The following is a 19,282-nucleotide window of genomic DNA, read 5'->3' as shown; positions in this document are numbered from 1 at the left end:
TCTTCCCTGTGCCTGTTGATTCCTGACAAATGCCTATCTTTCACAGATTCACACACTCCGGTTAACTCGTATAACTCATAACTCCTGTTGTCTTCTCATGAGCTCCCTCTGTTGCTCTGGCTGAAAGGATCAGGATAGATAGACGAAGAGATCGCGCAAACATCCTCGGATAGCAATCATCGCATAATTTAGAGGAAAATAGAAACGCTCAGAAAAGTGACGTAAACATAGGGTATCAATACATTTCTAAATGTGTAAGCCTTTGGATTTAAAATGCAGATGTTTTTTGCGTTCTTGTGATCGCAAATAAATGGAAGCAGGCGCAACTGAATAGGTCTGTGCTTTCTTTTTATGTCAATATAAATATCAGTTAGATTCAGCATGATTGATGTGCACTCCTGACATAAATTAATACATTACTATTACTGTAACATTTTTTATTGTAAAACATTGTTCAAATATTGATGCCGGAATCTTAAATCTTTAAGTAAAAAACAAACGTTCGCAAGTTTCCCAGATAGCAAAATTTGTCTGGCCCACTTCTGGGCCACATCCTTGCTACAATTCTGGCCCAGTTCTGGCTGGGTCCCCGGCCCCAAAACCGGTCCTCACACTGAAAATGGACACAAACCATTTCCTCTGGCCCAGATGCGGCCCACACCATGTAAAAAGACTCTATTTATGGATGTGGCCCAGGTCTGGCCAGCACACTGAAAATTGACTTAAATTGTTTTATGTGGCCCAGGTCTGGCCCAGGCACTGTAAAACAGATCTGGCTGAGATTCGGCTTGGTCCCCGGGCCAGATGTGGTCCAGAAACGTCTAAATGTATTTCAATTAAGCAATGAAACACATTGAACCATTTAAAAAGCTTAAGGCATTTTATTATAAAATTAACAAACACACTATGGTTATTAACAATGAATACACTATAAACATTTATAAACAACAAACATTTTATACCACTAAATACCAAGTTAATTATTTACTGTATATTATTAAATGGAAAAACATCCTTTCTCACACATAAAAACTCTAACAATTTCCAAATTTTAAGTTAAGTCACCTTCATACATTACAGTATGTTTCAAAGAAACTGGAAAATAATAATTCAATTATGCAAACAGAATTAAATTCTGTAATGCAGCAAAAGACAGTGTGATTGTTCACCTGAAGTCATTTCAGTGTTGTTTCTGTTCAATGAGTTCAATTCAGGTATAAAGAAGTTCTGCAGAAAACAGTAACGTCATAATCCAGCTCTGTTGAGTTCTCATCCAATAGTGTCAATGCAGTCAGATCAATATTATTGAATAGCAGGTGTCCAACTAAGCAAGCCAGAGGTGACAGTGACAAGAACCCAAACTCCATCAGATGACAGAATGAAGAAAAAACCCTGGGAGAAACCAGGCTCAGTCGAGGGCCAGTTTTCCTCTGGCCAAACAAATACAGTGTTCAGCACATCAGAAGTTAGATTGTGGACTGATATCATTCAGAAATGTATCCAATTTCTTTTCTTGAAGATCGAACACAGCACAATTGCATGTAGAGGGAGGAGGAGCTGAAGTGGCCTTGCAGAGGTCTCGTCTGGTTCTTGTGGTCTTTTCTGAAGATCTGTGTTGAAGACTGTTGTGTCAACGAGGTCTTCACAGCGGATCTGTCTCCAGAGCTTGTTTAGTTGTCATGTTCTCCGCTGACATTCAGGGCTGTTGTGGTCATCTCAAACATCTGTTCTGGAAATGGAATGAGACAGACAGACTAATTTTAGCATAAATGTCATTCCTCTTACGATGAAACAAGTATATCGGGTGTTGTAGGTAATGTTTCTGGTTGTAGTTTACCTTATTTAGCCTGACAATCCTAACAATCAACGAGAGATGGGTGTTTAATATAGAGGAATGCTTGGTGCATGATAATTACGCTTTAAAATGTGTTCTACATAGCAAAACTCATGTTCTGAGAAAATATTTTTGAGCAAATAATTATCAGTGATGCACACTTCGTCTAAGCAGATAGCTTAGCAACAAAATGGCATAATGGCACTGAAGGAGTCGCTCGGTGATCGTCCGACGAGTAGCTCTGCTGAACACAAGTGTTGCTGCTGGTGTCGTGCACAGACAGAAGCTTAAAGATAACACATTTCATGGTCTTCCCAATATTATGAAAAACGCCATTGTATTTGAAGGCTAGATTTAAAAGGAAACGGTAAGATATGCACATTTTATTTTTAAAATGTTTGTCAGTGACGTGCTGAGTCGTACAATAATTTACAATGCAAAAATAAGGCAGCCTATCTGTTTCAATTACAAATATATAAACATCCTAAAACATAGGCAATGTTTACTTTATAGGCAAAATCGCATATTTAAAATATACTATTTGGCAGTGGAAAATAATTAAAATAACTTCATTGAAAACATTCTGAACATTTTATATGATTTATTTTTTTCTAAAACAAGACAAGGAGAGTGAATGATTTTTAGCAATGTAATGTGACGGCATTTATTGTCATATTTTCCTAATGTCTTGTACAGTTAAACACGGTGTCACATGGAGGGGAATATGCATGGAAATGATATGTAGATGATGTAATGCATAATAAAACTAGGTGTTGTAAGCTCCATATCTGGTGATTTCTGGGAGGAGACAGGGTGGAGATTCATGTATGCACAATCTTTAGCTGACTGGGTTTTATAAAGATAATTTTGCGCAGGTTCTGGCGTACGTGTTGCTTAAAAAAAACATTTGTGCGCACACTTTTAGGATGAAATCTACGGAAAGTTTTATACATGAGGAACTCTGAACAACACTAAGAAGACTTGCCTTGCATCCGCCCCTTTGAATTTGCTGCCAGTTGCAGCCACCTCTTCATGGTCCCCTCATCCTCCATTTCAGCAAGGTTTCTCTGAACTGCACCTTTGAAATAAAGGAATACATATTGTTAGGTCATTATTAAATCTTAAGCATTACAGTTTCTTTAACACCTATATATTTGATAAACTGCATCCAGAGTTTATGCATGAGTTTAAAATATCTGTAAAAAAGATTTGGTGTCAGTCTCCAAACAGTGTGTTCAGGTTAAACTTTAGTTTGTGATCGCTCAAAATCATAGAAATCCCCATTGCAGTAAAATAAAGTACTATGATTTTAAACATATTGTATGGGATATATATAATATTACCAGGGTCAGAAATGAACTTTTCCAGTAAGAGGGATTATTTGAGAGGCTTTTTTTTTTTTTTTGACAGACTGTTTAAAGCAGCCCTTACAGAAACAAAAAACAAAAAAAACACACATGAATTTCACATGTGACCACGTGTTTTTGCACATGTGAAGTTCATGTTTTTGTCTGTAAGGGAGCACGTGTTCAAGTATTTAGCCCACACAAAATTGCATAATGCCATAACCTAAAAAAAGGAATTCTGAGAGCGCCACCGCATACTCCGACTCAATTCAATAATCACTCGTTGGAAAAGATGAATTGAATGACTCATTTATAACTCGATATCATTGCATTAGCCAACAGTGCTCCAGAGCTCAGCAGTATTTCCAATAAACATTAAATACTATCACTCTCTGGGACCAAATGAGTACTGAGTGACGTTATCATTGCAAACCATTAATTAATCCATTTAAAAACACTAAACTGAACATGAAATAAATTAAATTACTTACCGTTTTGCAGCTGAAGTCCTTCTCTCGATCATGAAATGTTGACTGCAGGATTCTCCTCAGGATTTAACCGCCAAAACTCATTTTCAGTCTGCTGAAGTCCTTAATTCCTGAAGTGGCCCGCATGTGACAAAAGATGTCGGGCCGAAAACAGATAACGAGCTTTTCGTGACTGGCCCATTCAGAAAATTTCGTCTGTCAGCCGTACAGTCGACGGCTCTGGCCCATTATCCTTTCACTGATTCTGACAATGAGTCGATGTTGGCGCATTTAAACCTGAATCGGCCCAAAAGTGCTTGTTATTTGGGGGCCCGCCTATTACGAAACGAACTCGGGCCGATAGATCTATACCGAGTAATATGGACCTGCCGCGAGTACAACTATTTCAGCCGAGACCGGCCCATAAAGAAAACGCTGTCTGTCAGCCAGATGCGTTGAGTACAGTCGGCAGAGTTATGGCCCATTATCTTTTCATCGACGTCGACAGTGAGCCGACAGTGCCGCTTTTCTGCCGGAATCGGCCCAAAAGTGCTTGCTATCTGGGTTGGATCGTTAAATCTTGAATGACTGTCAACTGTTGAATGAATGAGTGTCACGTCCAGCTTGTTTACTTCGAACCGGAAGACGCTCCCACGTTTGACGCAAGGCCTCATAGGGCGTAGGAAACTTGTGGATAGAATAACACAAGACATGTCACTCGTATTGTTTTGAATGGGAGAAAGTGTAACGCGCAATATTGCGGAATAAAGGTGCGTTCACGTGGCCTCGTAATTCCTGTAGTTACGAGATTCTAGCTTGTAAAAAGCGTCCACGTCCTCGTAGAGCTCGTAATTACAGCTTGTAAGCTGGGAGTTTTCTGAAAGCTCCCAGATATACCACGTGGCCGCGCTGTACCACCTGACAGCTGTAGATTCATTTAGGCGTTGACAGTGCTGCCATGGAAACGCATAATTCCCAGTTCAAGGACCAAAAGGACGTGAACAGCTCCGAATATAACGTCACCTGTTGTCATTTCAAGATTCCGGTAAATACGAGGTGACGTGAACGCAGCTTAAGTCTCGCCTTCAAAATAAGAGCCAATCGCCGACTGGTAAAGTCATCGCGTCACTGCAGCGGCCGTTAGAAGCACTGGTTTCTATCCGGTTGTTAAGTCTGACGTCACGCGGCAGCGCTTCCGGGTCCAAACGCTCTATCTCATACCACAAGAAAACAACAAATGGTGCTAATATACACACACGATGTGGTGTAATAGTACAAAAAATATATAATTATAACCTTTGTCTCCATACCAAAATCCCAGATGGCCAGACAATGATTCATCTTTTATAAATCGTTAAAATATTAATGTCTGTGACGCTGTGAGCACGGAGACTGTTGTGTAGACTGTAAGTATTTAAAATGTTTAACTTTTTTAAATGATTGATGTTTAATATGAATAAATAGCGCTCATAAACGGCCGTCGATGGCATTCTCAAGTGAAATGAGTCGAGGCTTGGACCCGGAAACGGCGTTCCTTACGTCATGACTTAACAAGCGGATAGAGGGTATGCATCGACGTCACTTTCCCGCCGAAAACGCGCTCCCTCCGCTGGACTGAGTGGCAAAAGAACCTGCTGCGTAACTGGATTAATAGGAGAAACGGCGAAAACGCGAGTAAAACTAACGAATTACCCTAAAGGTTGGACTCGAAAGTGTTTCTTACAACTTGTCAAATAAACCTAATCCATGGATATTGACATGCAGCCAGGAGTCGTGTTTCATGACATTTATATGTGCCTGATTTGACGCAGGGGAAATACATAAAGCAAATCTGGCTGTGAATATTTTATATAACTACAATATCGGTAGGTTTAAATCTGCTTAATCACTTATATCAATGTTATATCGTCATATTGTCCAGCCCTAAAACATATATAGTTTTATAGTATAGTTTTTGACAGTGTTGTTTATTTAAAAACACCCAATTATGCATAATATAAGATGGAAAATATTTAATTGATGAATCGTCAACATAATATATAACAATACAATATATAAGGTATGATTTTACCTCAAAATCCAACAATTCGACACAAAATGATAACTGCAAATCCATGTTTCTCTGCTGAAGTCCAGCTGTTTCTGTGAATTGCAGTGATCCATTTGCTTCTTTTTCTGTTGCTTTCTCTAGTTTTTAAATATATACCACAGGGTTTGTGTCAAATCTATTTGTATAGTCATGCCGCAAAGCTCTTTCCCGTTTTGAATGTGTTTTGTGTGTTTTTCGCGACATTCACGCTGAAAACCAATGCTGCTGCTCAGTCTTTTGCCACTCAGCGTGCGTGACCGCAGTCCTAACGGTCGACGGTGACGTCACGTGCATATCCTCTATAGAAACCGAAATGAGGCACAAGAGACGCGCATTTAGGTCTGCGCATGCATTAGCTTGATCCAGCCTAAAAAAATACAGTTTGGAAGTTCGAGCGTTTGGAAAAAAAAATTATGAGACAGTTGTTGTCAGAATTCATTGGTGATTTCAAATATGAAATTTAATCGAAAGCTTGGCAAACAGCTTTGGAGAATTTGATGTTTCCCCATTCAAAGAGATAGGAGCTGCATGGATGCCTGAGAGGCATTTCAAAGATGGCTGCCGAAAGGGACTTTGGCGACGGTGACAGATGATGATTCTATTTTAGAAACGGTTTCTATTTTTCTGCGACATTGCAGCTGGAACAACAACACAAAGTATGATAATAATAATCTCAGATACTGTTTATGTGCTTTATTCAATGTTAAAGGGTTAGTTCACCCAAAAATTAAAATAATGTAATTTATTACTCACCCTCATGTCGTTCTACACTGGTAAGACTTTCGTTAATCTTCAGAACACAAATTAAGATATTGTTGATAAAATCCCATGGCTCAGTGAGGCCTCTATAGAGAGCAAAGCCATTAAAACTCTCAAGGTCTATAAAGGTACTAAAAACACAATTGAAACAGATCATGTGAGTTCAGTGGTTCAAAAAAACAAACAAAATAATGACTTTTCAACAATATATAGTGATGGGCTGATTTCAAAACATTGCTTCGGAGCTTTACAAATCGAATCAGTGGATCGGAGCGCCAAAGTCATGTGATTTCAGTAGTTTAGCCGTTTGATAGGAGATCCAAATCACTAATTCGAAACAAAAGATTCATAAAGCTCCGAAGCTTCATGAAGCAATGTTTTGAAATCGGCCCATCACTAGATATTGTTGAAAAATCATTATTTTGTTTTTTTTTGGCGCACAAAAAGTATTTTCGTGGCTTTGTAATATTAAGATAGAACCACTGAACTCACATGAACTGTTTCAAATGTGTTTTTAGTAACTTTATGGATCTTAACAGTTTCAATTGCTTTGCTCTGAGGCCTCACAGAGCCATCGGATTTCATTAACAATATCTTAATTTGTGTTCCGAAGATGAACGAAGGCCTTACAGATGACAGAATTTTCATTTTTGGGTGAACTAACCCTTTAAATGTGTCTGATGTGAGTTTGGATATCATTTTGTGTGTCTTTTATAGCTATACTGAAAGCAACAATGGACAATTCACCTTAGGTCTTTGAAATAAATAAAAGGAGACAAGAATTTTCAAACTGCCAACTTTTTTTATTAATTTGGTGCTATTATGTGCAGCAGAGTAAACAACATTTAGGTTTACTGTATTTGGGTCGCACGTAGATGGCTTTCTGCTGCTTGCAAACAGACTAGCTGTTTTTCTGTTTTTCGGAAGGTGTGGCTTCTAGACACTGGAACTAAGCAAAGCGTCACTGACAGACTGGGAAGAAAGGTGATACAAAAATGTAAAATGTGAAAAAATGTTTCTTTTTGAAAAATCAAGCATGAAAACCTATTAATAGACCCTAAAATCAAAATCTAGACATAATAGGTCCCCTTTACAATAAAAGTGAAAGAGGACTAGAGCTGTCAAGCTCCAAAATGACACAAAAAGCACCATGAAAGAGGTCCAAATGACTCATTTAAAGTTTTCTGAAAGAAAAGAAAAAAACTGTACTTTCTACTGTACTTTCATGGTGCATGGTTTCATGGTACATTGTTCCAAATCCTCCTCCTGCATGTTCCTCAGAGAAAATAATAGCGTACAGGTTTGAAATTAGATTAGAGTAACTAAAGACAAAATTTTCATTTGTGTGCAAACTATCCCTTAAATGATGATCAATGTTTGCAGTTAAAGGTGAAACATCAATATACTGGGAGATAAAGAAAGATGCCAGTATATTGGTTATTAAAGTTCAAACTGATTTTTTTAGACTTTATTCTTGATTTGTTCGATCATAAACTAAGCTCTTTATTTCATCCTGTCTTATGATATTGCGGCACTGAAAAGGTCATAAATTACAACAATATCACAAAAATAATCTCACCATATTTCCTGATAGGTCAGAGACTCAACCATGTCTGTCAACAAGAATGAACATCCCTTAAAAAATATAATTAGAATGCAATGGAAATCCCTCCATACCTAAGTGTAATTTCTAAATGGGGCAATGATCTAATTTATTTAATTTATTCAAATGTGTCAGTTTCTGAAATTGAATAAAAAAATGATTGTCTTTGTAAACAACCTGTAAACCACCACCATATGGATTTACAACAATTCAACATCTACAATCAATCTCTGATTATATTCACAAGCTTGAAGATTGCTCTCACCACCATTTCTAGGATATCCATAATTGATTTCAATCTGGCCCAAATATATTTCTATTTCAGAATAATTTTGCAGCACATTGGTTTTTGATTGGCTGTCTAGTCAGCATTCCTGAATTCAGCCACACCTAATCCACAAAATATTGAATCATAAATATTGAAACCAGTATTGGAGAATAACTAACTAAAAGTAATGACACTAGATGTCTCAGTTTACAGTTCAGTTCTTTTCAGCGGTGTATCATTTAACTAGCTACTTTACAGTGAATAGCCACAACTTCATGTTTATATAAATTAGGGTGTTTTTGTTGCATTTAGTATATATTTAACTGTTTAATAATGATACACTCACCCTAATTGAGATTAAATTATACTGAAAAGTTATATTTTTTGTTTAAGAAAACATTCTCTTAACTTTTTGTTAGGTTATAGCAGCAGTTAATTACTTTTTCAAAACAGTAGCTTGACTGTGGTTTACAGTTGGCATGAAATGGAAAATCTAATTTCTAGCTTTGGTGATAACTAAGCAAATATTTAATAACTACAATAGTAATTTCTCGCTGTAAATGACATCAGAAGTGGAAAGAATTGGTCAACAATTTACATTTACACACAAAATAACCACCAACCGCAACTTTCAGATGCCATCTTTATATTTTTAGCTCAACTGTCACAGAATGGAAAGCACAGGATTGTGGGATATCAAAGGCAGCGAAGGATACATCTATGCTGCCTTCAAAAATCAATCAGATGAAGGTATCTCAGGAGACAGGTTAACATTGGATTCGAATGTGCCTTGATGCCTTCCTACCTTGGAATGCATCCTCTGAAGGCAGCTTTTTAAGTTTTCGGACAAGGCTATATATATATATATATATATATATATATATATATATATATATATATATATATATATATATATATATATATATATATATATATATATATATATATATATCATCGCTGTCAGGCAGAGACCTCATAGGCCTATGTTTCAAACTGCTATTTTTCAAGAAATGGGAAAAAAACACTTTTTAATTATGCTTATTTAACAAAGGAACATATGAAGAGTTTGGTTCCAAAGCGCAATAACTCCATTTTGATTATTGAATTTGAGTAAAAAGGTGTTTTCTTTACCAAGAAAGTGGCAAGATGAAAACCACTATTTTCTGTTTCAGACTTTCACATAGCATCTTTAGGTAATTAAAACATTAAACATTCAAATCTACATTTTGATTTTAAAAAGTTTATTATAAAAACGTATTATTTTTTCCCCAAAATGCAATAAATCCATGACACTTTTTTTTTTCAAAATGCAATTAATCCATCAAAATAAAAGTTATTTTTCAAATTGAAAATACACAACAAAGTAAGTTGATTCACATATATGACAGAGTCTAAACTTTGCCAATATTTATCTTATATACAGGCATTTTATTAAAAATACATTCAGCCGTCGCTCCCAAAATGAATTCAACGGGTCATCTTGTTATAAATTATTTGTTATTACCGATTAAAGAGTATCTGGTTAAATAAACACATTTGCCGAGTACATTGGTATTAAAAACGGCTTTTTAAAAAGCCTTCGATGTTTACAGTGCGTGGAATGGTGCGCTGTGATTGGTTGAGAGCGGATATATTGCGTTCTGCAGAAAAAAGAGACTGGCGTTTGTCGCGTTTTGGAAAGACAGGGAGAAAACATTACAGAATAACACGACGGATATCACATTTTGCGCAAAATTAATAAATTACTTTTCAATACCGAACAGAGACAATACTGATTTTGGCGGAAACTCATTTTTTTGAAAATGGCGTTTATCGCGTTTTGGAACCAAACTCTTCATATCCAGATAATCTACCCATGTTGTTTTACAATAAACAAAATAAAATTGTACATAATATGTGAAATTAAATGTGTTTAAATTGGACGTTAAATGTTCAAATAAATCACGTTCTATACTGTAATTGTTATTCAAATCAAATGAACTGTTTACTACAGTGACTATAGTAGCCTATTTGTAGTAAAACCACAGTAACCTCTACAGTAAACATTTTAATTCAATTCAATTCAAATTTATTTGTATAGCGCTTTTCACGATACATATCATTTCAAAGCAGCTTTACAGAAAATGGATGTCAACATTACAATTTAAAGAATGTAGTTAGCAAATGATATACTTTAGGTAATTAATTACAATCACTGTTAGCAGTTTAACTGAAGGTAGAAGCAAAGAGCTCCTGGAAAATGAATTACATTAACAATAAATTAGGATAGATTGTGCAATGTGAATGTTGATCCAGATGATTGCGTCTTCTGAAGTCCTCGCAGGAGCTGGCGCCGTCTCTTCACAGGTGATGGTCATCTGAGGTCTTCTTAAGAGGCTGGATCCAAACTGAAGCTGAAGTCCTCTCTAGTCACCTCAGGGCGGGTGTCCCGAGGCAAAACAGAAAAGCAAAAGGAGAATAATTAGCGTAGCTGCTGTTCATAACTTTAAGCAAAGATAGTCATGTGCAGTTGATCTGGTATGAGATGCATTATGTGAATGCTTGGCTAAAGAGATGCGTCTTTAATCTAGATTTAAACTGGGTGAGCGAGTCTGAGCTCCTAACATTATCAGGAAGGCTATTCCAGAGTTTAGGAGCCAAATGTGAAAATGCTCTCCCTCCTTTAGTGGACTTAGCTATCCTAGGTACAACCAGAAGTCCAGAGTTTTGTGACCTTAGAGAGCGTGAAGGATTGTAGGGAGATAGAAGATCGGTTAAGTACACAGGAGCTAAACCATTTAGAGCCTTATAGGTCATTAGCAATACTTTATAATCGATACGGAACTTAATAGGTAACCAGTGTAGAGATGATAAGATTGGTGTTATATGATCATATTTTCTTGACCTGGTAAGAACTCTAGCAGCTGCATTTTGTACTAATTGTAGCTTGTTTATTGATGAAGCAGGACAACCAGCTAATAATGCATTACAGTAATCTAGTCGAGATGTCATGAAAGCATGAACTAACTTTTCTGCATCAGAAATAGATAACATATTCCGTATTTTAGCAATGTTTCTGAGGTGGAAGAAGGCTGTTTTTGTAACATATGAAATATGATTTTCAAAGGACAAGTTGCTGTCTAATATAACACCCAGGTCTTTAACTGTCGAGGATGGAGTAACAGTACATCCTTCTAAATGCAGATTGTAGTCTGAGAGATTCTGTGTACAGGTTTTTGGTCCAATAAGTAATACTTCAGTCTTATCTGAATTTAATAGAAGAAAATTACTAGTCATCCAATGTTTTACTTCTTTAACACACTCTGTCAGTTTGGATAATTTAGAGATTTCATCTGGTCGTGATGAGATATATAACTGAGTATCATCGGCATAGCAGTGAAAACTAATTCCATGTTTTCTTATAATATTGCCGAGTGGCAGCATGTATATTGAAAATAGCAGAGGGCCTAACACCGATCCTTGCGGCACTCCATAGTTTACTATCGTGATCTTAGATTTTTCCCCGTTTATATAAACAAAATTGTGACGGTCTGATAGGTACGACTTAAACCACCGTAATGCCTGTCCCTGAATACCAGTGTAATTTTGTAGTCGATCTAGGAGTATTTTGTGATCTATAGTGTCAAACGCAGCACTGAGATCAAGTAACACTAGTATTGAGACACAGCCTTGGTCAGAAGCTAGAAGCAAGTCGTTTGTAATTTTAACGAGCGCAGTTTCTGTGCTATGATGAGACCTGAATCCTGACTGGAATTTTTCATAGATAGAGTTTTTTTGCAAGAAGGAGCACAATTGGACCGACACCACTTTTTCTAGTATTTTAGACATAAATGGAAGATTTGAAATGGGTCTGTAATTTGCTAATACGTTTGGATCTAATTGTGGTTTCTTAATGAGAGGCTTAATAACTGCTAGCTTGAACGGTCATGGGACGTGACCTAGAGATAAAGACGAGTTGATAATATTGAGAAGAGGCTCTTCTGCTACAGGTAACAGTTCTTTCAGTAGTTTAGTGGGTATTGGATCTAGTAAACATGTTGTTGGTTTAGACGCAGTGATACGTTTATGTAGCTCTTCCTGTCCTATAGTTGTAAAGCACTGCAACTGTTCTTGAGGGGCGATAATTAAAGCTGAATCATAAAACTCTGTCAAAGGTTGTACATTTACAATTTTATTTCTGATACTTTCGATTTTTTTCATTAAAGAAATTCATAAAGTCATCACTACTAAACTGTAATGAAACATTTTGTTCTGGTTATATCTGTTTATTTGTTAATCTAGCTACTGTACTAAATAAGAACCGTGGATTGTTTTGGTTATTTTCTATGAGTTTGCGGAGATGCTCTGCCCTGGCTGCTTTTAGAGTCTTTCTATAGCGGGACGAGCTGTCTTTCCACGCGATTCTGAAGACCTCTAAACGAGTTTGTCTCCATTTGCGTTCTAGATTACGAGTTTCTCTTTTGATAGCGTAAGTAATACTGTTGTACCAAGGTACAGTATTTTTCTCTCTAACCTTTTTTAATCTCATCGGTGCAACAGTATCTAATGTATTAGTAAAAATGGTGCACATGCTGCTAGTCATTTCCTCAAGATCATTTGCGTGTTTGGGTACGATGAGCAGCTGAGACAGATCAGGCAGATTATTTGTGAATTTATCTATAGTTGTCGGGAGAATTGTTCTGCCTAGTCGATATCGTGGCGCAATTTGACAAATATCATCAATATGCAGTACGCATGTTACAAGGTAGTGATCAGAGACGTCATCACTTTGCGGTAGAATTTCTATATCAGTAGGATTTATTCCATGTGATATAATTAAATCTAGAGTATGATTAAGACGGTGAGTGGGTCCAGTGACGTTTTGTTCGACCCCAAATGAGTTTAGTAAATCTGTAAACGCAGCCCCTAACGTATCATTTGTATTGTCTACATGAATGTTAAAATCTCCAACAATCAGCGCTTTATCAACGTTGACCAATAGGTCTGAGAGAAAGTCTGCAAACTCTTTTAGGAAATCAGCATAAGGCCCTGGAGGTCTATAAACGGTAGCCAAAGCAAGAGATAGTAGCGACTTTTTACTTATATCTGAGAGTGTAACATTTAGCATAAGAATTTCAAATGAATTAAACCTGTAGTTTGTTCTCTGAGTAACATTAAGTATCTCTCTATAGATTGTTGCTACACCACCGCCACGGCCAATCAGGCGGCATTTATTTTTATAACGGTAGCCAGGTGGACAAGACTCATTAAGACCAAAATAATCATTTGCTTTAAGCCATGTTTCAGTAAGGCAAATTACATCAAGACTATTATCCATGATAATTTCATTTATGATAACTGCCTTAGGTGTCAGCGATCTAATGTTTAGTAGCCCTAGTTTTAGAGATTCAGTAATTTTACAAAAATCTGGTTTGATCACGATTAGGTTTTTTCTAGATCCTTTATTTTTATTGTTAAACCTCACTATTCGGGGAATAGACACAGTTTCTATAGACTGTACTACACTCACATTTCTATCAATGAAGTGGGCAGAACACAGGCTGTGATTTGAGGTTTGACTTACTAGTCATATGGTGCGAAGCGTCTTGGAGATGTTCTCTGACAGAAGATCAGCTCCGATTCTGCTGGGGTGCAGGCCATCAGCACGGAAGAGCCTAGGACGCTCCCAGAAAAGATTCCAATTATTTACAAAGAGCAGCTTCTGTTCATTACACCAAGATATCAACCATTCATTTAAAGCAAATAATCTACTGAACCTTTCATGTCCTCGTCGGTACGTCGGAAGCGGTCCGGACACAATGATCTTCGTCGCGGGCGATGTGGCTCGAACCGTCTCGATCAAGATTCTGAAGTCCTGCTTGAGCACCTCCGTCTGCCGCAGCCTGGTGTCGTTCACCCCCGCGTGCAGCACTACAGCTCCGATGGTCTCAGCACCGTTGAGGATCGCGGGAATCTGTGCAGAGACATCGAGAACACGAGCACCAGGAAAACAGTGACTGCGCACCTTACCTTTGGTTGTGGTAGCGTGGACGTGGCGGACGATGGAGTCTCCGATGACCACGGCGTCGCGTTCTGCCTCGCGAAGAGGGGAGAAGCGGTTCCGTGTCGAGACGTCGAAGACTGGGGGCGGCGGAGGAGAGGTCCTGTTCCGAGGCCTGGCTCGCGTCTTCCGCTGCTGAAGCACCCAAGGTCCCTGGTGTGACGGCGCCGGAGTGAACGAGGGCTGGGATGAACGCGTTCTTGGTGCTCGGGCCCTGTGCAGAGAAATACACGGCGTAGAGGAAGCAGGAGTGTTAATATCGCGCTGCAAACTTACCGAGGGTTGGTGAGCGTCAGCGTGAGAAGTTTCCAGCGCTGTCTGCCGCTCGCGTAGCTCGGCTTGCTTCTCGAGAAGGATCCGGATCTGCCGCTCCACGGCCTCCAGTTCCAACTGCACCGCATGCAGCTCAAATGTGTCCTCACCTGCACACAAAGGTAGAGAAACATCCAATACACTCGCCATTAGAGTAGATGAAACAATAATATTGTGAGAGAGAAGAGTACAAATGCTAGCGTAGCGTGGGCGTGGCACGCCGCTAATGCTAACGGGCTAAAGCTAGTAGCGAAAGTACGGGAAGTCGGATAAAACTAGCGATATCAAGGTAATCCAAATGTTTTTATATAAAATAATGTTGGGTATGTGTTCCCCCACCGAAAAAGAAAGAGTGATGGATTATAAGTTAGATTTTACGAGGCAAAAACAAACAATTAGGAATCAGCTCGACGGAGCTCTAGCTCAAACAACGCGGCAGCAACAAACAGGACGTGACGTATGCGTGACTCACAGCCCACTAAGTATCAGCACACATTATAACCATGTGTAAACCATGTGTTAATTAGTAATAATTTAAAAGTTCAGTTTAGCGATATCGTATCGGCATCAATAATACTGGCCTTTAAAAGTATTGGTATCATATAAAAAATAAAATAAGCGCTATCAACCATCCCTAATCCCAGCCAGGGATATGGGGGAGAATACTCTGGGTTCGGGCCAAATTTCAAGCTCAGAGCCCTCCCCTTGGACAGCACACCAAATATGCATTACTCTGATTATATTATGTGACCTCATGAAAAATAATTAAACACTGTGCTGTTGATATTGTGGCTTTATATATGGTCAGACACTTGCATGTGTCATTATATTATTAACATTTTACCGAAAGCAAGCTCAAATGGAGTTATGAGGATTTTTGACTATTGAATTTACCATTTAATTGACATACGTGTTTTGTCCGTCATTAGAATGGCCGCATCAGAGGCAGTAAGTGCATCACATTACGTTTTCATCAACTTACATGTTAGTTTATTGTTGCTATGTGGACGCTCAGTTTTTTTGGGGCCATAAAAGGTTATAAAAGATAAAGTGCCTTGCACAGAATATTGAAGACACTCTTCTATGCTCTTCAAATACATAAAATGATAGCCTTTAAAACGTTGTACTTATTCAAGCAACCAGTTCTTTATTTACCCTTGCATTCCAAACAAGCAGAGATGGTCTAAAATGTGGCACTTCATTCAAGATTGAGGCGGGGTAGAGTTATGTGGTTTTACTGACAGTTTGAGGAACCAATGGAGTTATGAGCTCTTTTTTAATAATTTTCATTGCTTAAATATTTGCAAAACCCAAACACAGACATAAAGGGTGACCAAAAGTAATGATTTATGGGGAGGGGGGTGGAATATGGGGGGGGGTGAAATATTGTCACGACCTCCCCAGTCTAGGGTTAGGAAAGCCAGTGACAAATAAAAATTTTAAATTAACGACTATGCCTCCTCTCCTGTCCCAGCTCTCGCACAAACAAATCAGAGCGAGAAGATTCAAAAGAAAATAAGCTTTTTATTCACAAAGAGACAGAACAGGAAGCATGAATCTTTACGAGAGGTTATGGCCAAAATAATAAACAAAAGTGAATCTAACTAAAGGGGAATTAAATTTAACTTAACCTAACAAACCAAAAATCCCAAATACTCCCCTTACTCCCTAACTGACCAAAAACAGGAGAAAACAAAGATTCATAAAGGAAATGGCAACCTCCTCAATACGGCTTCCAAAAATGATTATTAATTACATAAACCAGCAACAAACTAAGAAACCAAATGATAATATCTTGATCCCAAAACAAAAGAAAAACTTAGGATTCACAAACAGCAAAGGAAACAGGTCTTTATTGTTGACCACAGTGAAAACCCCGCAACATAGGGAAAAACTCTCACTCAAACGGCAGCACCCCAACAGCTACAGCACTAACAGCAGGAAAAGGATGTCTGGGGCAGGAGACGGAGGGCAGAATGGCAGTGACCAACAAGGCGGAGCTCTACGACGTGTACACAGGAAGCTCTACACCACTGCCGTCTTTCTCAGCATTTAAGCGTTCCTGCTCCTGCATACAATACACAGAACACATCACAACAACAAGAAATCAAATACATCCAGGGACGTAACACCCCCACCCTTAGTTACAAAACCTGATTTGTAACAAAATAAATTGGGTACATCAACATGATCCATGCTGTTTTCAACGGACAATTTAAGCATCATCAGTATAAGCCCTTGACAACACATCAGCTACAATATTATCTGCACCTTTTTTATAATGTATGTCTAAGCTGGACTCTTCTAAAATGAGTGCCCATCTCATTAACCACTGGTTAGAGTTAGACATACAAGCCAGAAATATTAGAGGGTTGTGATCTGTGTACACCACAATGCAGTCACCAGAGCTGAGATACATCTCAAAGTGTTGAATGGCCAACAGTAATGCCACAGCTTCTAGTTCTTCTGACAACTAGTACATTTTTTCAAGAAATAGTTCACTGGATGTTCGATATCAGCGTTATCTGCTTGCATCAACACCAATTGAGGCATATATGGAATGTTAAAGGTGCTGTAGAATGTCTTTTTAAAAGATGTAATATAAGTCTAAGGTGTCCCCTGAATGTGTCTGTAAAGTTTCAGCTCAAAATACCCCATAGATTTTTTTTAATTAATTTTTTTAACTGCCTATTTTGGGGCATCATTAAATATGAGCCGATTTAGGCTGCGGCCCCCTTAAATGCTCACACTCCCCACCCACGGAGCTCGCGCTTGCCTTAAACAGTGCATAAACAAAGTCCACACAGCTAATATAACCCTCAAAATGGATCTTTACAAAGTGTTCGTCATGCAACATGTCTAATTGCTTAAGTATGCTATTTATTTGGATGTTTACATTTGATTCTGAATGAGTTTGAGGCTGTGCTCCGTGGCTAAAGCTAACATTACACACTGTTGAAGAGATTTATAAAGAATGAAGTTGTGTTTATGAATTATACAGACTGCAAGTGTTTAAAAATGAAAATAACGATAGTCTTGTCTCCGTGAATACAGTAAGAAACAATGGTAAATTTAACCACATTTAACAGTACATTAGCAACATGCTAACGAAACATTTAGAAAGACAATTTACAAATATCACTAAAAATATCATGATATCATGGATCATGTCAGTTATTATTGCTCCATCTGCCATTTTTCGCTGTTGTCCTTGCTTGCTTACCTAGTCTGATTCAGCTGTGCACATCCAGATGTCCTGCCCTTGTCTAATGAGCTGGCATATGCAGATATTGGGGGCGTACATATTAATGATCCCGACTGTTAAGTAACAGTCGGTGTTATGTTGAGATTCGCCTGTTCTTCGGAGGTCTTTTAAACAAATGAGATTTATATAAGAAGGAGGAAACAACAGTGTTTGAGACTCACTGTATGTCATTTCCATGTACTGAACTCTTGTTATTTAACTATGCCAAGATAAATTCAACTTTTAATTCTAGGGCACTTTTAAAATATCTTTCAAATATAATGTTAAGTTAATTTAAGTTAATTAGTAATATCAACACTGCACCGGCGCCATTAGCACTCGCGTCCACCTGCAGGCTGAAAGGTAAAGCGAAATTCGGTGCAGAAAGGACTGGAGCATTACACAATAAATCTTTAGAGGAACAAAAGGCAGATTCACATACTTCGTTCCACACAAATTTGCGTTCAGTACTTAAAAGGTCAGTGAGGGGTGCAACCACTGTGGCAAAATTCCTACAGAATCCCCTGTAGTACCCGGCCATTACCAGGAAACGCCGCAACTTGCGTTTGTTAGTGGGTGAAGGGAATTTAGCAACGGCTTCACATTTAGCCCTCACAGGCTTAACCTGACCCTGCCCAACTAGTTTACCAAGGTAAGTCACAACTGCCTTGGCAAACTCACACTTGCTGAGGTTAAAGGTGATAAAGAGGATCTTTTCGTCGACTGAGAAACCAAAGACTGTTACTGAGTTTTTGAAATGAGCGCATGCGTAAGAACAACCCCCCTCCTTCACAGCTCATTTCAAGGGAGCGCCTCCCAAAACTCGTGCACGAGTATTGGAACACGAGTGTTAACCACCGGCATTCGCTGTGTCGTGTTAGTGGATTCATTATGTTGGACTCACCGCAGGTAACTCATAATCTGCAGTTGTTACTCCTGTCTCCTGACAAAAACATTGCATGCGGCGCCTGTGGAGTGTGGAAAGTTACTGGAGCGCGCAGTCGAGCTCGTCTCTCACAAGGAACGTCATGGCAGTGATTGACAAGCCAGAGGGCCAATCCGTGCACATCTCTCACAAGGAACGTCACGGCAGTGATTGACAAGCCAGAGGGCCAATCGTTTACGCGATGATCGTGTAAACGATTGGCTGATGTTTTTAAGGCCCTACCTCGTGCACAGATGATGAATATTAATATTATTACTTTCAGTGCACCTAATAAATAGTCTTTTATCAGTTAGTAAAGACAGTTTCAAGTAAAATTGCAAAAATGTATAAAACAAAACATCCTCTTTAGCACCTTTAAGTGTTAAGGATGCTTC

The 19,282-nt window shown here is 38.4% G+C and overlaps 2 protein-coding genes and 1 long non-coding RNA gene across 4 annotated transcripts in view; all 3 read right to left on the bottom strand.

The window, feature by feature from the left end:
- Positions 1-10,733: 10,733 nt before the first annotated feature.
- On the bottom strand, positions 10,734-15,181 carry LOC125258472. Of its 2 annotated transcripts, none has more exons than XM_048175423.1 (2): positions 13,930-15,181; positions 10,734-10,779 (listed from the first exon to the last, which is right to left on the bottom strand). In XM_048175423.1, exon 1 carries the CDS (start codon positions 14,866-14,868, stop codon positions 13,933-13,935), a length of 936 nt encoding a protein of 311 aa, XP_048031380.1. In that variant the 5' UTR covers positions 14,869-15,181; the 3' UTR covers positions 10,734-10,779; positions 13,930-13,932. The 2 variants fall into 2 exon arrangements, with proteins under 2 accessions (XP_048031380.1, XP_048031381.1); XM_048175424.1 differs by lacking the exon at positions 10,734-10,779 and having other exon boundaries at positions 13,753-14,620; positions 14,683-15,181.
- LOC125257723 lies at positions 12,472-13,929 on the bottom strand (the record flags this gene model as incomplete). The annotated part of the gene is made up of 1 exon (XM_048174375.1): positions 12,472-13,929. A coding segment is annotated over one exon (1,308 nt), but the record flags the coding sequence as incomplete, so codon positions are not given.
- Positions 15,182-16,365: 1,184 nt separating the features above from the next.
- The window catches only part of LOC125258630, a 46,878-nt gene continuing 43,961 nt past the window's right edge, over positions 16,366-19,282 (bottom strand). The window contains exon 3 of the long non-coding RNA XR_007182658.1: positions 16,366-16,786. This is a non-coding gene — a long non-coding RNA (uncharacterized LOC125258630). The remainder of the gene's footprint in view (positions 16,787-19,282) is intronic.

Source organism: Megalobrama amblycephala, linkage group LG22 (genome assembly GCF_018812025.1).
Source record: "Megalobrama amblycephala isolate DHTTF-2021 linkage group LG22, ASM1881202v1, whole genome shotgun sequence".
NCBI classification, from domain to species: Eukaryota; Metazoa; Chordata; class Actinopteri; order Cypriniformes; family Xenocyprididae; genus Megalobrama; species Megalobrama amblycephala.
Note: the sequence above shows the minus strand (reverse complement) of the source record. Positions and strands in the feature narration are given on the sequence as shown.